The 19,242-nt window shown below is 37.6% G+C and overlaps 1 protein-coding gene across 8 annotated transcripts in view; it reads left to right on the top strand.

The window, feature by feature from the left end:
- Positions 1 to 267: 267 nt before the first annotated feature.
- The window catches only part of SMIM14 (small integral membrane protein 14), a 60,374-nt gene continuing 41,399 nt past the window's right edge, over positions 268 to 19,242 (top strand). Inside the window, exons 1-4 of one of the 8 annotated variants that reach the window (XR_004901765.1) lie at positions 296 to 554; positions 2,873 to 2,963; positions 7,566 to 7,717; positions 9,594 to 9,650. Coding sequence is in view for 3 of the 8 variants with exons in the window: in XM_036019854.1 (XP_035875747.1) it covers positions 310 to 554; positions 2,873 to 2,921 (294 nt within the window). In the remaining 5 variants the exon portion in view is untranslated. Of the gene's footprint in view, positions 555 to 953; positions 1,055 to 1,096; positions 1,191 to 2,872; positions 4,398 to 7,565; positions 7,718 to 9,582; positions 9,651 to 19,242 lie in introns of those variants that run through there. The other 7 variants (XM_036019851.1, XM_036019854.1, XM_036019857.1 and 4 more) reach the window with 7 other exon arrangements.

The following is a 19,242-nucleotide window of genomic DNA, read 5'->3' as shown; positions in this document are numbered from 1 at the left end:
AGTGATCAAAAACAATCCCTGCAGTGGTAGCCTGTCTCAGCAGACATCAACCTGCGGCCACCTCCACCCACTGCTATTCTAAAGGCTCCAGTAGAGGACGGCCATCAGCTTAGGCAAGTGGGGAGGCACAGTACAGGAAACTGTCCATCGAGGACAAATACAGGCTACGTGGAACCGTTTAACATCCGCGAGGCCTCGCCCCATTCAACCGGAACTGTAACCCCCGCCAGGACTCCGCCGTACAAATATTGGGACGCTCGCCCCCGTCCCCGCCTCCTCGGACGCACTGGGCAGGCGCGGAGTGCGCGCATGCTCGGCCGACAGACCGCTGGGGTCTCGAGTCGCTGCAATCTGTTGCGCCGCCGCCCGCGGAAGCGGGTAGATCCGGGTCTCGTGGTTTATAGTGACGTGGTCAGTCTCACCAAAACAGAAGAGGGGAGGAAGCCAGAGGCCGAGAGCAGCACCCGCAGCGTCCGGAAACTCCAGGCGGTCTTTCTGCCGAGCCTGGGTCCTGGCCCACATCCTCCCCGCCCCGTCGGTTACTGTCTGGGCGGGTGAGTGTCTCCCCTTCGGCCCACCTTCCCCTCACCCGGTTTTTCCTGGGGGTGGTCCTCAGGCTCTCACGGACTGCGGTGGCTGCGGCAGAGGGGCTGCTTCTCGGGCTCGGTGTTTCCCCGGCGGGGCTGGCGATTCCGCCCTGGGAGAAACTCGCTGCTGCCGAACCCGCGTTCCCCTGCGATAAGCGAGAAAGAAAAGCCTGCAGTTTGGCTTTCTCTGCAGGAGAAACCAGAGTCGGGGCTTGGCAGGAAAGTGGACGGTAGCCCCGGGTGGTTTTATTTTTAGGGTAAGACAGTCAATTCGGGTGGAGGCGTATAATGGAGTAAGAGAGTCGTACGTTAACTGGAAGGAGAAATCCACCAATTCACACAATATCATTTATCTCTGTTTTGTAGCCCTTGCGGGGTTTAAGGAAGACGCTAGGATGCGTCCTTTGTTGTGATTGATAAGAGAAAAGCTGCCACCCAGAAAGCGGGAGCTTCTTATCTTTTATTGTGTTGCAAATTTAAAGGATTCCCTTTTTTTTCTGTTTGTTCAGTAAGTGGAACCAGAGCTGACAGTAAAGAGGTAGCACCCTTTATTGGAACAGTTTATGTGAGATTAACTGGTTACCGGAGTAGCTGAAGTCCCATGTTGCCGTTTAAATTCAAAGTTTTCCAAAGCGGCTCTTGCTATGCGTGTAAGATTTTAGCCTAGATGATGTTTGTTAGCTGTAAAGAGTCAGTAGGATGTTTTCAGCTCTACTTTGCAAAATCGAAGATGTGGTCCTAGTAAGAATGTCTTGGGTTTGCACCAAGAGAGTTAGATGAGCTTGACGCACCCAATACCTGTGTTTGTTGAAGAGAGACCTTCCAGTTTTTATGTTGCGAGAAATCGTTGGCAGCTGTGCCTACAGTAACTTGGACGGCAGTAAACTGCCTCAGCGTTTCAGTCTCGAGACCCTTAGGAAGTGTACTCGCTGCCCAGTTTGTGCAGGTGGCAGAAAGCTTATGTTTCCTGCCACTTCAGGTGACTGGCCATGCAGTGTAGTGTAGCCTGCTGCCAGCCCTGCCACCCTCTGCACCCCTCGAGGGCACGAGGGAGACCTGAAGACCAGATGTCCCTTTTGTCCTAACTTGGTTTTTAAAAAGAACATCCCACCCCCCGCCGCCGCAGAACTCATAAATTGAGGTATTTCTTTGGTAAACTGAGAGAAGGAAAAACAAAAGTATGTGCTAATTGATTGCCCCTTATTAAATCCAGGAACAGTTCTTTATGAGTTGAGGCTACTACCTTAAGGGTGTGTTCTTGTGGGGTAGGTATAACATGAACCTCCTCTTAACAAATTTCTTCCTCCTGTGTGGGCAATTGAGATCTTCTTAATTCCACAGTTGGAATCCTGTTGATTTAGACAAATTAAGTTGTTTTCTTGCAGTTCTTTTTTTAAACCTTTTATGCTAATGTATAACTGATTTTTTTCTTATACAAAGTAATTTGTGATAATTGGAAGTGTTGATTGAAGCAGATCACCACAAACAAAAAATCATCGATATGCCTGCCTTCAATGGCATTTATATATTTTACACAAAAAAAGCACATGTGCTTTTCTGTAACCTGCTTTTTTAGATACGGACTTTTGGACCTTAACTTTTCAGGAGGAATCACTATGTGTTTGCCATACCATGAAAATTAAAAGTGTTTTTAAAAGATTTCCTCCCACATATTTATGATGCTATAAGATTTAAGAAATTAATATGCATTGTGTGGCAAAGTAAGGCTTTTCTTGTTTAGCTCTGGGAAGAGCAGGCACAGAACAGCCTGAGTTGACAATATGGAAGTTTTAAAAAGTTTTTGCTAATTTAGTGATTTGATTCAGGTAGAGGTTTAGTTCTGTTCCATAGCTACAGTATGCTCCCAGTGCTGACAGTGCCTGCAGCAATAAGGTCCTGAAAGATTTTCCCTTACAAGTCCCACTCAGTATGCTTTATTGACACGGAGTCTTGCTGTGTGCCCATTCAGCCCAGTGCTTTATGGGTGGTGCCAAAAGAGAAGGAAATGTCCCCTTTACCTCAGCTTCAAAGGATAAGTACGTAGTATGAAGTATTCTAAGTGTGCTGGTAACCCATTTGAGTTCCTATTAGCTATAAACTTACCTAAAACCTTTTAATCTCTGGATAAAACCTTTTATCTGTCCCTTGGATAAAATTAGTCCCAGGCGACTTAACTCTTTTTCTTTGATTTGCCTTAAGTTACTGTGTTCAGTAAATGTTTCAGATCTGTCACCTTCCCATCTCTACTGCTACCACCTTTGCTAACTGTCACCCTCTCTCACCAGGCCTACTGCAGTAACCTGCTGGTTTACCTGTTTCCACTTTGACTTTTAATGGTTCATTCCTCTTACCACACCCTAAGAGATCCTTTAAAATGTAAGTCAGATTATGTCACCCCTTTGTTGAAAGCCTCCCATCACATTCAGAGTAAACTCCAAAATCTTTTCCAAAGTTTGCCAGGCACTACATGTTTCGGCACTAGATCATTGTGGCAGAGCCTGGCCGGGTCAGTTTCATCCTTTGTTCCATCCCCACTAGCGTGGTCCCTGGAACTTGCCAGGCTTGCACCTGCCTTAGGGCATTTGCACTTGCTGCACCCTACGGCTTCACTGCTCTTATTCCAGATCTTGCTATTGATTCCATGATGTAATGCAGGCCTTAGTTCAGACGTTGTGTCTTCAGGGAGATTGCCCTGCATTGACCTCTCCATTCTCTTGTTTTCCACATAACATGTGTCACTATTTGGAATTTCCATTTTTATTTATTTAGTTATTTTGATTTTGAGAGTAGTGTATTAAAGCTGGGGACAGTGAAATAAAGAAGAGCTTAGAATAGAAGAAGAGGCAGGAGAGAGCCTTGGTGGGGCTGCTTTGGCTTGCTGGAAGTCAGAGAAGAGGGGGCCTTGGAAACAGGTTGAGGGATAAGGCCAGGACCAGCTGCTGCTGCGCCCTTGGTTGCAAATGTTGTGGGGACCCTTAGAGTTTGGGAGATGCAAGCCTGAGAAGGAAGAGAGGCATGGGCATGCTCCCAGAAGGGAGAGTGGCGTCCTTCCTCTTGAGGGTTTTAAAGGCTGGAAGTCGAGGGGAGGTCTTAGGAGAGAGGAATTTCCTTACTTTCTATATTCTCTCTCCCATACAAGAAATTAAAGTCCGCAGATGGGAACCTTGTCTTTCCTTTTTACTGCATATTAGGTACTCAATGATTGTTGGTTGAAGGAATGAACTTGGTGAATATGTTTGTATTCCTCTTGAATGTACTGTCTATTTTAGGCCAGTTCTTTATGGAAGAACCTTAGTTTTCAGCTCTTTTATATAAGGCAGTGTCTTGATTCTCTTCAATAATTCTTGATGTTTGGCCCACATACTTCTTTAGACGCATAGAATTATTTCATGGGAGGAGGGGGTCACAGAAATCTGCATTTTCAACAGGCACCTCAGGTTATTTTAATACACATCAAAGTTTGAGAATGTCTTTTAATATTTTAATAGTTTTTGCCTGGAAAAATGCATCCTTATAGTAGTGATGATAGTCACCATTTTGTGGAATACTGTGTGTCAGGTACTGAGCTAAAAACTTCTGTGTTTTTTCATTTTACCGTAGAGCAACTCAGATGTAGATGTGCCTACTCCCGTTGTCTAAAGGAAGGGACTGATACATAGTGGCAGAAAGTTGGATTTGAACAAGCCTTTTTTTAAAAAAAATTTTTATTGATTTGAGAGAGAGAGAGAGATTGTTGTTCCACTTATTTATGCATTCATTGTTTGATTCTTGTATGTGTCCTGACCGGGGATCGTGCCCACAACCTTGGTATTTCGGGATGACACTCGAACCAGTTGAGCTACCCAGCCAGGCCCCAAGCCTGCTCTCTTAATCACTATAGCCAATTGTCTTTGGACCGCAGTGTTTAGAACTATATACACAGTACTTCTGTTTTGACAGGCCGTTTTTTGTTAAGGGCAAGATAATGTTTTCTGTCCCATTTCTAATCCTGTCCTTACAGAAGTCCATTGTTTTGTTGGTCTTTTTGCCTGAAGTTGTAGAGCTGGAAGATGATCTCAAGAAACATTCTGCAAGCACTTCGAGGTCTTTTTGCTTTGTTGTCTTGAGTAATTATCTTACTAGGCTTAGAGTACATTTGGAGTATTTTCCCCTCCCTGTACATCACCTTGCATTCCGCACACCAAAGGCCCATCTAATGCCTTCGGCCTGCTAGTACAGTTATTTGGGTTTTTCCCAAATTTTTGATTTAGGAAAATCAAATTGATTGATTTAGGTGTTTTACTATTTGGACTGCCATTGGATCATCATAAACTGAATAAATTTCTCACTGCCAAATCCCTTTCCAAATGAGTTTGTAAAAATGTTAAATTTGATTGTTGCATTGATATTTTTGTGGGGGACTGAATCCAGAGAAATACTGTTTGTTTTTCCTCTCTTCCTAGTCTTTAAGCATGGCTGTTTTTCTTTGAAGGCTCAGGTCTCATATGACCTTTACTAGAGCTCTGTCCTAACCCACCTTAGGCTTCTGTAAACAGCCACTGAAACATCACTTTACCTTCCATATTTAACTGTCTGTGGCTGTCTGGCCTATTCCCATGGGAGGCCCCATGAGGTCAGGGAGAACTGATTAGGCAATCAGTAGGCTTGTGGATGGAATAAATAAATGAAGAAAAATCTCAAGTTTATTTTGTACCTGTAAAAAACCAGTATGTTGCTAAAAAGAATTTTCGTAGTAATCTTTTCCATATAATTTAATAGGACTTAGAACAAAACACCTCAGTGTAAGACACTAAATTGTCTAAATGGATGATGATAGTGATAAATCAGTATATGGGTTAAAAAGATTTTGCAGAAAATTAAGCACTCCTCCCAGTGGCTCTTTGTTATATTGTGGTTTATATTAGGGATCTTTAAGATTATAAAACTTCTTAGACAATTACTACTATAAGTTTATAAGTAACGGTGTTTTTTTGGTATGTGTTCATGTGCATTTTCACGCTGTGGCCTGCACAGCACAGACTAACCATGTGAATGTTCGTCTCTGTAGTTGGGCACATATCAGTAGAAACTGCAGTTAGGTAAAGAACAGTTTGGGCACTTTCAAACCATTTTGAAAGAGGGCTGAAAATTATTTGAGTCTGAAATTTAAAAACAATTACCTGCCTGAACATCAATAATAATGACACTTACTATTTTTTAATTGAATTTATTGGGGTTTCATTGGTTAATAAAATTACACAGGTTTAAGGTATACAATTCTATATCATTTGTATATTGTATTGTGTTCACTACCCCAAGTAGTGTCTCTTTCTATTACCATTTATCCCCCGTTTATCCTCTTCTACCTCCTCCTACCCCAGTTTCCCTCTGTAATGACCATCATTTACTATTAATGGGATGTATATGCCAGTCCCTTAATTTCCTTTACATTATGTTTACCCAACACATCAACCCTCCAAGTCAGATATTGTTTTCCCTGATTTACACTGGAGGAAACAGGCTCTGGGTGGTTGGGTAAATTGCCCAGAGTTATTCAGGCCCAGTTTTCTCTTGACCCAAAGCTCATTTACTTTATATGACAGCGGTGTTGACTAGACTTTTTGATTTGCACAATTATGGAAAATGTATTAAATAAACGTACTTGTTTTAGCTATCAGAATATGCTAATAGAACTACTTTCACTAATTGTTTTGTTCTATTTAAACTTAGTTTGACTATGCATTTCTAATAGCCCTTCCTCCACCTTTTTAAACACAAGATGTTTGTTATTGTAAAACTGTGAAGGATAATAATATATAAAGCCAACAACAATAAAACATACCCCACTCATTCAAAAGTCATCTCTGTACATATTTCCTTCTGGTATTTTACTTTTTAAAAATTCATCTTTTGGTGTAAATGAGATCTAAAGCCACATAGGCTTGTATTCTAATTTTTTGTTTAACTTAATGCACTTTATACTGTGGCCTTAGAAACTTTCTAACTTGATTTTTTAAAAAAGATTTTATTTATTTTAGAGAGAGGGGAAGAGAGGGAGAAAGAGAAGGAGAAAAATATCAATGTGTGGTTGCTTCTCATGCACTGCTCCTGGGGATCTGTCCCACATCTCTGGCTTGTGCCCTGACTGGAAATTGAACCAGCAACCATTTGGTTTGCAGGCCAGAATTCAATCCAGAGCGCCACACCAGCCAGGGCCTAAACTTAATTTTTAGCTGGCCATCTTTGATAAGATATTTTAAATAAACTGACCTATTTAACTTTGGACATTAATGTAGTTTCCAATTTTCATCATTATATATATTGTGATGAACCATGGCTTTAAATAGTTAACCTAAGCTCTGAAAATTAGAGCAACCAGTCTACAAAATAAGTCATATTTAAGACATTTTGGTGATTTGAAATGTAGTGATTTTTAATAGTAATTCAGCCTAGTATATACAGCATGCATATACCTGAAATACCTAGAAAATTTACATGAATTTTATTAATAGAAGTTGCCTCTGAGGAGGGGGGAGTACATTTCACTTTTGCGGTTTTATTTATTTTTTAGCCTTTCTGTGTTTGAATTTTAAAACTATAAATGTGTATTGCTTTTAAAATTAAATTCAACTCTTTGCACCCTAGCCGAGTACCTCAGTGGATTAGAGTGTCCTCCCTGTACTCTAATTTGCCAGCTTGATCCCGGGTCAAAGCACATACAAGAATGAACCAATGAATGCATAAATAAGTGGACAAACAAGTCCATGAATTCATGTCTCTCTCTCTCTCTCTCTCTCAAATCAGTCAATTAAAAAATAAGTAAAGTAAATAAATTCAGCTTTATGGGAAAGTATATTTTTCTAAACTAAAATGATTTTTGGGTGTATAGTAGTGTTATATTTTGTTTATAACATTTTCAACTTCAATGCATTTGTTTGGAGAAAGTGACCTCTTATTGGTTATTTTCATATCGAATTTTCATTTCCTTTTTAAACTTAGGTCAGAGCACTGATGTGAGTCTCAGCTTTCTAAAAATACAGAATGAAGCTGGCTTTTGCTTGACTGCACTCATTAATTGACAAGTGTTACAGGTGCAGCGCTTTCAAGATTTAACAGCTAAGAAAGGTACTTCAAATCAAGTTAGGGATTCAGTAAGTATCTTCATAGTATGTGCACCATACTTAGAGATCAATGTTCTGGCTGCTGTCTTGTTTCACCTTACAATATAGTTTTTAAACAAGTTATTTTTTTAACATAGTATGTATTTTGTTGCTTTGTTACTCTTAGCAAAAATAATGTAGAAGAAATGGACTTGTCTGAAATATGTGGTGTTCAAGTTTCCTTTTTTAATGACATTGCTTTCTTTGTAATGGTGAGCCTAAGCATTTTTCCTGTTAGGAATGGCATTTGTGCGTCTGTGTGCAGATATATCATCTAGGTTGTAGTATGGTTGAGAGAGGCTCTGAGTAAGTTGGGGGAGCAGTAGCCATAATTCCTGCTGCTCAGAAAGTCAAAAGTCATATAGGAAAAAACAAAGAAAACAAACAAACAAAAAAAGTCATATAGGCAAGCAAGTGAATGAGAATGACACTGAGAAAAAAAGTTCAGATTCCACTCTGATTTATCTGAATGATGTAAATCATTCATAAACTTGTAACATCACTTGAGATGTGCCTCACAATTTCAGAAGAGACTACTACTTTGTAATACAGCTGTTGAAAACTGCTTTCTTAACAATTATAAGCAACTTATATCCGCTGTGATTTAGGGTCACATAGTATGGAATTTTTATATCATCTTCTGTTGAATTTTTCAGTTTTAAACTTATGAAATACAGCTTTTTTTCCCTGGAGTTTAAATATTTTAATTCAGAGTATGAGTACTAAGTACTTTTTTAAAAATGAAATACATATGTAATTTTCTTTTTTTTGACTACTAAATACTTGAGTAGAAATTTAGAAAACATTTTCTGAATGTGAGAATTTGGGTTATGATACTGAATATAAACAAAGATGATTAAATTGAAAGATTTCCCTTTATTTGACTATTTATAATAAATTTTACTCCTGCACCTTGAGAGAATCTTTCAGATTGTGCAAGAGTAAGGACTAGCCAGGGAAGGACAGGGCATTCTTAGGTGAGGCACCAAGATTCAGAACAGAAGATTTCTTTTTTCCCTTTCTCTTTTATGCCCAAGAGTGTTAGCCCAGCCCCAGGGGAATACAAACATTCTAAAGCAGTATACAGAGAACCTGGGCTGCGGCTGAAGATACATTTCAGATCTAAGGGCTTAGAGTTGAGCTGGCCCAGAGCATTTTTACAGTTTATAAAGCACTCTTACAAATTCTCACTTGACCCTCGAAACAACCCTTTTAAATGAATAGTTTCAGTTACCACTCCCATGTTTTAGATAGAGAAACTGAAGTCATAGAAAGGCTAAGTAATTTATCCATTCTCAGCAGTAGTGCCATAACTTGAATCATTTATCTAAGACGCATTCTTTCTGCTGTCCCATGATATTTTAGCAAGTATTGCCTAATGTGATTCCTAGAATATGATCACATACTGAGAAGGAAAAAAAGTATCACTGAAGAAAGAAGGTAATGTCCAAGACAGAGGAAAATAGGGTCATAGTAACTTGGAGCTTCCAGAAAAATGGTGACAACCCCTGGGTGGACCTTTACTAAGTCCTGTGCTGCAGAGTCTTGGAGAAATTAAAGAGCTAAGTAAATTCTTGGTGGCCTTGAAGAGTTAAGCTTCTTTTCTTTGAATTTGAACTTTTACCACAAAGGTTATCACAGAAGTTGCTTTGTCTGTGACATTTATTTTGGTTAATGATATTGGCATATAATTGTTATCATTATCATATACGTTAATTATAGTTAATAATTAACTTGATTGCCAGCTCTTGCTGTGCAAGAGCAAAAACTAAAAGGGGCTGTGCCTTTTAGTTTTTCTATATCCTCTTCAGAACTCTTCTGCCAGTTACTTAGTCCCCTGAGGACTTATTAGCTATATCCTTTTCAGGAAAGGAGAAGTGAGAGAAGACACGGGTTTGAATCCCCCTTCTGCTGCGTGACTTGGGTAAGTCACTGAAGCTCCCTGGGCCTCAGTTCTTTCCTCCTTGAATGAGAAGGTAAGAACTGATGCATCCCCAAAGTTTTAAGAGTACCGCTTGTGAAGTTGTCATTTGTTGAAGATGAATGAGGGCATTGTCCTCTAATCTATATATGATCTATACAATGATATTTTGCACAGACTTTCTGTTCTGCTGACCTTGTGTCCTCTATACATACCCATTGGAAAGGAAACACTTTGTTAGTTTTTTTTTCTGGCTTGCTATAGTCTCTTCCTTTTGAATAGTGTGCCCTCTGAAAGAGTGTCTTTAAGTTTTTTGTTATCCTATAAAATATTTTCTGTTAAGAATTTCAGAGATGATTTTACTGTATTTTACTCTTGTAAATAGCTACTTCTAGGTGGAACAATATGCAACCCCCTAATTGGATCAGTGTAGGGAACATTATATGGAATTTGTAACTATAATGGCTTGGCTGTTAATTTGAATTTTTAAAAAATGTTACGATAGAATTCAGAGAATTCGTAATTACATAGAATTGTGATATATAGGGTATATATGGGATTTAGTTCAAAATTTAAATATTTAAAAAATCTTTAACTTCTCCCACGTGTAGCTTTAGTACAGTTTTTAACAAATAATGATTGATTGATTTGAATCTATATTCTTGCCCACTTTCCATCAGAGATGAAAATGTGGTCTAAGAGAAAAGTATGTAATTAGTAGTAATAGGAAGTAGTTGATAGTTTTCTAATTTCTGCACTGCTTTGAAGTTTCTTTATAAGGGTGAAACAGATGTAACTAGCATGGTTTGTCATATGTTACCGATGTGGAATGAGTCCTGGTCAGGAATTCACACTGTGACTTCCTGTCCAAGGTCTGTCTCATACCAGACGTGTTACCATGGTAAACATGCTAGCTTACTTGAGTCTGTTTTACTCATTTTAAAACAGGGATGATTTTTCTGCTTTGACTTTTTCAGAAGGGTGGTTATTAGGATGTGAAAGTAGTAAAGCTGCAGGCAAATATAAACTATTATAAGGTATGGCTATGTTTGATTGAGATTCATTTCAGATAAAAGAGTAAAGCAAATGAATATGTTGCAAAATAATTGTATATGAGTGAATTTGAACACCTTATTACATTGAGAACTTGGGTGATCTGATCAAAGTAATCCCAACTTTAGACATTAGTATATAGTATAATATTATGGTAATACTGGAATTGATAGGCATTTTGTTCTCTCTGTTTAATGTGAGAGGTAGCCAGAGTTTTGGGATATCTCTGCTCATCTGGTTGATCAGTTTTCCAAATTGGCCACTGAGTAAAAACTTGGGGTCAGAAAGTTATTTCTAGAAAAACATTATTTTTAAAGATGAATAATTACCTCTGTGATATAATTGGGAATAAGGCTAAAAAATAGAGTAGCAAGCAAACTCAAGTGTAGGCTCTGTGAATGTCCTGGGGGACAGTTCTAGCATATGATTCACTTCCTCCGTGTATAACTTTGGAGCTCTAATTAATAGAATTGGTGCTTTTTAGATAAATGCTTCTTCTGAGTTCCCCATTTCATTGGCCAGCATCTCTATTTTCTGTCTTGCAAAGACAAATTACATGCATTCTAAATTGTTACTTGTTCTTGCTATGGGTTTTTATTTTTATTTTTTAAATGGAAAATAATTTTGATATTGTTCTTTCTTGATTATTGTAAAGATTTGGCAGGCTACTGGCAAAGGAAATTTCATCATAAATCAACTTCTTAAAATCTTAGTAGAGAGATTTTCATCCTCTGACCTTGAATCAGCCTTGATTATCCCTGCTTTCTCAAGAAGAAGAACCCTGGGTTTTTTGTGTTTTTATGAAGGGGGGCAGCGAGTTTTTGTTTTATTTTTAAGTAAAAATGTATTTCAAAGTAACAGATGTGTTTGAAATTTTTTTTCAAAGATTTTATTTATTTATTTTTAGAGAGGGAAGGGAGGGAGAAAGAGAGAGAGAGAAACATCAATGTGCGGTTGCTGGGGGCCATGGCCTGCAACCCAGGCATGTGCCCTGACTGGGAATCGAACCTGCAATGCCTGGTTCGCAGCCCGCACTCAATCCATTGAGCTACACCAGCCAGGGCTGTTTGAAATTTTTTATGCTGAAAGGTAGAGTAGTAAAAGGAACTCCTGTGTACCATCAACTGGCTTCAACAGTTATTCAACTAATGGTTGTTTTACTCTGTCTAGATTTCCACCTTTGCAGGATCATTTCCAGCTAGATCGCAGGCATTGTATCTCTTTAATATTGAAAATACTTAGTGGGATTTTTCAAGTTAAGGACTCTTTAGTTAAGATAATTAACATTGTAGTTATATTTTTAAAAATTAATAATTGCTAAATGTCATTTAATCCAGTCACTGTTCAGAGTTCTTGGTTGTTCTGGAAATTATTCAGAAATTACCAACATTTTTTACCTTCTGGACTTGTATTGTCATAAACGTTATAGTTTGTAATCTCAAATTCAATGTCTAATTTATTTAAGACTGTTTGCATATACTCTATATTATTAAGACGTCTTTGCTAACCATATTAGTGAAATGTGTTTTTTTCCTTTGGTCTTTTGCTCTTATTTTGGGATTATTTTTTGTACACACAGATTTATGATACAGATTTGTCGATACTTTCCATTGTATATATCCGTAAGAAATTCTTCCACAAAGGTCAAGTAAATATTCACCTAAATTGTCTTCTAGAATTGCTGCTGGATCTTTTTCCTTTTCAGTTGCTAGCAGGTTTTCCTGGGACCATTTATTGAAATACTGGTTCCTTTCTTTCCTATTCACGAGTCAGGTTTTGATATACAAATATAAATAAATATGTTTTAGGGTTGGCGTGTTCAGAAAATTCTAGAAAGAAGAATTCATTTCTTATTTAATGGGTTGTAATATTTATTATCTCTTTTCCCTCTCTTTTCTTCACACGTTTTTCTGCTTGCCATCCCAGCTATAGTATGTATCCAGCGTGTCTTAGATTTCTGGGTGTGCACTGGAGAAACACCTGAAACAAAACTTAAGTCCTTGTCTTTTATCTTTTTTCCTCCTGTTTTATGTGTGTTGTTAAAAGAATTTAGCCTTGGCTGATGCGACTCAGTGGATTGGGTGCTGACCTGCAAACTGAAAGGTCACTAGTTTGATTCCCAGTCAGGGCACACGCCTGGGTTGTGGGCCAGGTCCCCAGTTTTTGGAGGCTTGCTAGAGGCAACTGATTGATGTATCTCTAATACATCAGTGTTTCTCTCCCTCTCTTCCTCCCTTCGCCTATCTCTAAAAATAGGTAAATAGATAAATATAATGGATTTAAATATGTATTATCATTTGCCTTTATTTTAAACTCAATTGAACGAAACACTATACCAACATTAATAGTTGGTGGTATGTACACAGTTGTTTCAGTGGTTTGATTCTCTTAATTGTTAAAGCTTCCAGCAGGGGGAGAATAGGGGAAGAGAAAGGTACACTTTGATAATTGATTTTGCAAAGAATGATGACCTCAGATTTAGAGTAAAGGCTGACTTTAGAAGTACTATTATGTGATTTGTTTATATTTGGTCGTTTCTTTTTTTAAAAATATTTTATTTATTTATTTTTAGAGAGAGAAGGGAGGGAGATAGAGAGAGAGAAACATCAATGTGCGGTTGCTGGGGGTCATGGCCTGCAACCCAGGCATGTGCCCTGACTGGGAATCGAACCTGTGACACTTTGGTTCGCAGCCCGTGCTCAATCCACTGAGCTACGCCAACCAGGGCCATATTTGGTCATTTCTTGGTTCATTTTGTAACATATTTATTTATAGAGTTTAGAATCTTTTTTTTATTATATATTAACTTGATCCAACAAATTCAGTGAGGACAGAGGGACAGACAGAGGGACAGACAGAGGGCTAAGACAATTTAGGATATTCTGTTCAAGGGAAAATTGAGATGGAATTACTTGTCCTTTCTGGTAGGGGGAAGAACAAGAAGCTTACTTTAAATGATGGTTGTTGGTATAAAAAGTTAATATTTTGGCCCTGGTTGGGTGGCTCAGGTGGTTGGAACTTTGGCCCCATATGGCAAGGTTGTAGGTTCGATCCCCAGTCAGCACATAAAGTAATGAACCAGTGAATGCATAAATAAGTGGAACAACAAATTGATGTTTCTGTCTCTTTCCCTTCCTCTCTCTCTCTTAAAAAAGTTATTATTTTATGAATAGTTCAGACACAAATGGTGTACAATGAAATATTTTTTTATTCAGTTCCCTAGCCCTTTTCAGAGGCAACCAATTCTAAATTATTTTTAAGTACTTAACCCTTAATGTTTTAGACCATTTAGAAGCATCTCTCCATAGATAAAAATTTATCTTTCCGTTATTCATGTGTGGAAGTCTTGGCATCAACCTTTAGTATTTACTTTGGGTAGAATCTTTTGTATGCATATGTATGTAAATGTTTACATATGTGACAAATTTACATACTCAGTGTAAATACAGGTTAGGGCAACAGTGGATTTACAGTTAGTATGGAAATAATATAATAATTAATAAATAATAATACAAAAATAAACTTTTGTGTACTCACAACTGTAAACTACTTTTGCTCAACCCTGTATATTAATTTGATTCATAAAGTAAAATGTAGTATAGATAAGTAGGAAAACAATGAGGAAAAATACATCTGATCACCTTTAACAGAACCGATATAATCATTTTAATGTAGAGTAATTCTTCCATAGGTTTAAATTTTGGGCATATAGTAATTCTACATAATTTTTCCTCTTAACCACAAGAATTTCACATTGAGCATACTGGATCTGTGACTCATTGCTTGTGAGGGAAATGAATTTCTTAGTAATATTGCTTTTGGAAGCAGGAGCAGGAAATTAACCTTTATTGAAGAAGAGAGGAAACTAGAGATTGGCAAGAAAGTAGGGAGGTTAAATAAGGGTTCATATTTTCAGTATTCAAAATAATGGAGGAATGAAGTTGACAGATTAAATTTTGGGTTCTTAGAACTGATTGCTTTTCTTTTCTTCCTAGTAAGGAGTGGATCTGAGGTATGTGAAGGATAAGCTGATGTTTGTTATATTTTGATGGAGTACCAGGGAGGATTTGTTTAAAAGAAAGGAAAGGTGGGGGGAGGGGAGTAGAAGGGGGATAAATGGAAATAAATACAGTAAAAAATTTAAAAAAAGATAAAACAAAGGAGAGGACTTTTCCAAGTCATGTGTTCAGTTTATGTTGGGTCCACAGTGGAGCTGGGGCAGCAGGGGCCAGAGACTCCGCAGTCATAAAATATAAAGGGATTGAATGCTTGCATGGAAGGACAGAAATACCTAGCTCTTCCTCAAATAAAAACTAATGTATAAGCTTCTTAGTAGAATTACAGGGAGGTCAGTCTCCAAATGTTTCTGGAGAATAATGGATGACTGTGGAATTAATGGTACATTACCCAATATTGCTAACTTAAGTAAAATGTCAGTAATAATCTACTTCTTTTTATCATTTACAAGGACTTTCCTGCAATCATCTAGAAGTGGTGTTAGTGTGCTTTGTCCCCTCTGGTCTGTGATAGTTTTGTAGGCTTTCCTTGTTTTTGATGGCCTTGATAGTTTTGAGGCCTGTTGGATAGATGTTTTGTAGAATTCCCCTCAATTTGGGTTTCGTGACTTTTCTCATGATTTGACTTGGTGTTAGGGTTTTTGGGAAGAATACCACAGGAGTGAAGTGCCCTTCTTATCACATCATATCAAAGGGTACATGATATCAACAACATCACTAATGATGTTTACCTCATTCTTTTGGTTAAGGTGGTGCTTGCTAGGTTTCTCTACTATAAAGTTACCTTCTTTTTCTGTACTCTATCTAGCCTTTAGAAATGAGTCACTAAGTCTAGTCCACATTCAGGGTTGGGGAGGGTTAAGCTTGACCTCCTAGGGGGAGATAAACCTACTAATATTTGGAATGCTGTAAGGAAGATTTGTCCCTTTCCTTACCATGGGAGTATTAGCAAGCCACAAATAACATGCATTGATACGAACATTTTTATAGTTCTTGATAAAAATTACATTTCAAAAGGGTTGTAGCATTAACTATAGAATAAGTAATACATGACAAAACCTTCCATTGTACTTTTGTGGTTTTAGGTAAAGGTTCACATTTTAATTTGCATATATTAGATGACTTAATGTGACTTTTTAAAAAGATTTTATTTATTTATTTTTAGAGAGGGAAGGGAGGGAGAGAGAGAGAGAGAGAAACATCAATGTGCGGTTGCTGGGGGCCATGACCTGCAACCCAGGCTTGTGCCCTGACTGGGAATTGAACCTGCGATGCTTTGGTTCACAGCCTGTGCTCAGTCCACTGAGCTATGCCAGCCAGGGCTAATGTGACCTTTAAAAAATGTTTGTTAACTAGCTATAGTTCCTCTTTTGGGAATTATTTTTTCTTGTGCTTTACCTATTTCAAAAAAATTTTATAGACTCTCAGCTATTTTAACTCTTTGGTTTCTTAAACACTTAAGAGATTTACATTTTCCTTACTAGTCCTTAGTTTTTAATTATCTTCAGGGTTTTTTTTTGTCTTATTCAGATCTCATGACCATATCATTCTTAGTCCCGTTGTATTCTTTAACATTTTTTTCTTGCTTCTGTTACATTTACCTAATAGAAGGAAATTTGCTAGCTATTGGCAAAGCAAGAAATAAACAAGTAAGGCCATCCTAGGTAAAAGTCATGTAATGGTAGTTCCATTCCAAATTAATGTGAGAACGGTTGTGGGTCAATCTATTATGTGATTGGATTTATTTTAAAATTGCTTTGAAAATTCATGACTCAGTCTCCCAAGACTTTTGTGTTAAGAGTAATTTTAAAAATACTTACTATTTTGAAATGTGTTAAAAATGTGAAAATTTTATAATTTTGAAATCTATTTTGACATTTTATTTTGGGAATTTTTATTACCTGTAGGTACTTAGAAAATATACCTTCTTTTAGAAAAGACATTTAGAATATAATAGCTTCTTGCACTCGCTGGTGTGGCTCAGTGGATTGACTGCAGGCCTGTGAACCAAAGGGTCACTGGTTCGATTCCCAGTCAGGGCACATGCCTGGTTTGTGGGCTAGGTCCCAGGGTGGGGGGTACACCAGAGGCAACCACCCATTGATGTCTCTCTCCCTCTCTTTCTTCTTCTCTTCCCTTCCCTCTAAAAAATAAATAAATATCTAATAAAAGAGAATATAATAGCTTCTTAAAAGCATATATCTCAAATCAAATATTTTCTTCTGTAAAAGGAACCAAAATGAACTCTTTCTCTCATACACACAAACGTATAAACACTTTTTCCCCTAAGTCTTTAATGGCTTCGAAGACATTTTTTCCCCTTCATGTGAGTCCTTAACCCCAATGGCAACAAAAAATAGGTCCAAAATAAGAGTAGAAGTAAAATTGTCAAAAGAAAATTCAGGGTTTATCAATAACCTTCAGTTCCTCCAGCATGTCCCTAGAAGAAATCTGTGTGTTTGAAGAAAATGAGAACACTTTCCAAATAATATTTCATATTATCATTGATTATTATTTTCACTTGCTGTATTGGTTTTTAGATTTATATTTCTGTGGTTTGCAATTTTATTGCTAATAGTCTGAGAAGATAAGTAGAAAATGTGTGAAAATAGACCCCTTATTAATCTGGTTTTGGTGCCACTTGGAAGGAGGGGAAGCAAATAACCTATAAAAAAGCTCTCAGTCCAATTATGATACATCAGTGGCTTAATGCTCAGTAATACAAAGAGCTCTGAAAATCAATAAAACAAAAAGTTTGAAAAATAAGAAATATAAATGTCAATAAACTTGAAAAGTTGCGTAGTCTCATTAGAATTAGGAAATAAAGCCAAAGAAATATATATTTTTGGTACTGACATCCTGGCAAAAAATGTTTTAAATTGAGCATATCCATATATAATTGCACTATTAGTGATAGTAATAGTATGTAAATATTATGCTATACAATTTGCAATTTGTACTGTGTGCTGTTTATAGAATTAAAATTGGTAAAGGCTTTCAGTGAATGTCTTTAGGACTGGAAATTTAATTTTGTTGTACTCTGTCCTACAGAAATATGGGCTCAAAGACTTTAAAAGGTTTTATTATTTATTTTTAGAGAGAGGAAGGGAGGGAGAAAGAGAGAGGAGAAACCTTGAATGGTGGCCTCTTGCAGGCCCCCATCTGGGGATCTGGCCCTCAACCCAGGCATGTGCCCTGACTGGAATTGACCTGGCGACCTTTTGGTTTGTGGGAGGACGCAACCCACTGAGCTACCCCAGTCAGGGCTAGGCACAAAGACTTTCCTTGCTGTCTTATATTATCAAAAAATTGGAAAGGCCCTTAGTAATTTCTACTAAAGGGATGTTAAGATTGAATGTTCATAGTTTGGAGTATTAAAAAGAATGAGGTAGAGCTTTATGTGTTGAAGGTCTCTGAGGCTTTTTATGTTAGGGAAAAACAAGTTGCCAACATGTGTAATATAATCTCATGAAACCCACCAAAATGATACATGTGTATGTATATATTTCTGAGGGTGTAATTACATTGAAAAACACCTGGAATTTTTCACACCAGATGGTTAACTATGGTGCCTTTGGGAAAAGGGAAGAGAATTAGGGAGAAAGGAATGGGAAGGTTGACATTTCTTATTTTACTCTCTGTACTTTTGGAGATATCACTGATAACTTTGCTGTTTTACTCTTTCTTGCTAAGAGTGTTTGGCCTCATTCAGAACCACTTTGAAGAAGTTTATTTCCCAAGGAATCAATTCTGTATATAAGCATGTAGTTCCATGACATAATTCTAGAAAACATGCTGTAACAAAACTATGGAATCTACTTTTTCACCTTTTCCACAGTTTTAACCAGGCAATTAAATTTGACTCCCCAGCAGTGATACAAGGTAAACTAAACCCACCCAGCATAAGCTGGAGTTTTTACACTTCTAACAGCAGACAATGAATTGGTTAACAGCCCTGGAAAATTCTCTCAGTACATGTAGAAACAGGATGACTCAACTGACTTATTACAGCTGAACTCTACCAGGAAATGTGTGTTTGTTAGTTGTGGATGGAGAAATTGACCTGGATTTGTGGGATATGGGGAATTGTGTTTGCCCTCCCAACATAACTCCCAGAAGGTGTTATTTCACTGCTTTTCTGTGTTTGGAGTTGTGTAGGAGTGGCTGGTTTGAGAGATTCAGATATATGCATTTGTTTTGACCTTTATGCTACCTTAAAAGTTACCTATAAACTGTTACTTAATTTAGACCCAGAGTCAAATTGCTATCACAAAATTATAATAGGAAAATCCTGATATGTAAATTAAATGCTTATCATAGAGATTTTGAAAAAGTAAAATTAGCCCTGGCTGGTATGGCTCAGTGGTTGAGTGCTGGCCTACGAATTTGAGTAGCCGCCAGTTCGATTCCCAGTCCAGGGCATGTGCATGGATTGCAGTGGGGGTCATGTGAGAGGCAACCACACATTGCTGTTTCTCTTTCTCCTTCCCTTCCTCTCCTTCTAAAAAAAAAAATAAATAAATAAA

The sequence above is a fragment of the Phyllostomus discolor genome, chromosome 1, assembly GCF_004126475.2.
Source record: "Phyllostomus discolor isolate MPI-MPIP mPhyDis1 chromosome 1, mPhyDis1.pri.v3, whole genome shotgun sequence".
Classification (NCBI taxonomy): domain Eukaryota; kingdom Metazoa; phylum Chordata; class Mammalia; order Chiroptera; family Phyllostomidae; genus Phyllostomus; species Phyllostomus discolor.
The sequence above is the reverse complement of the archived record's forward strand: the minus strand, read 5'-3'. Positions and strand labels throughout refer to the sequence as shown.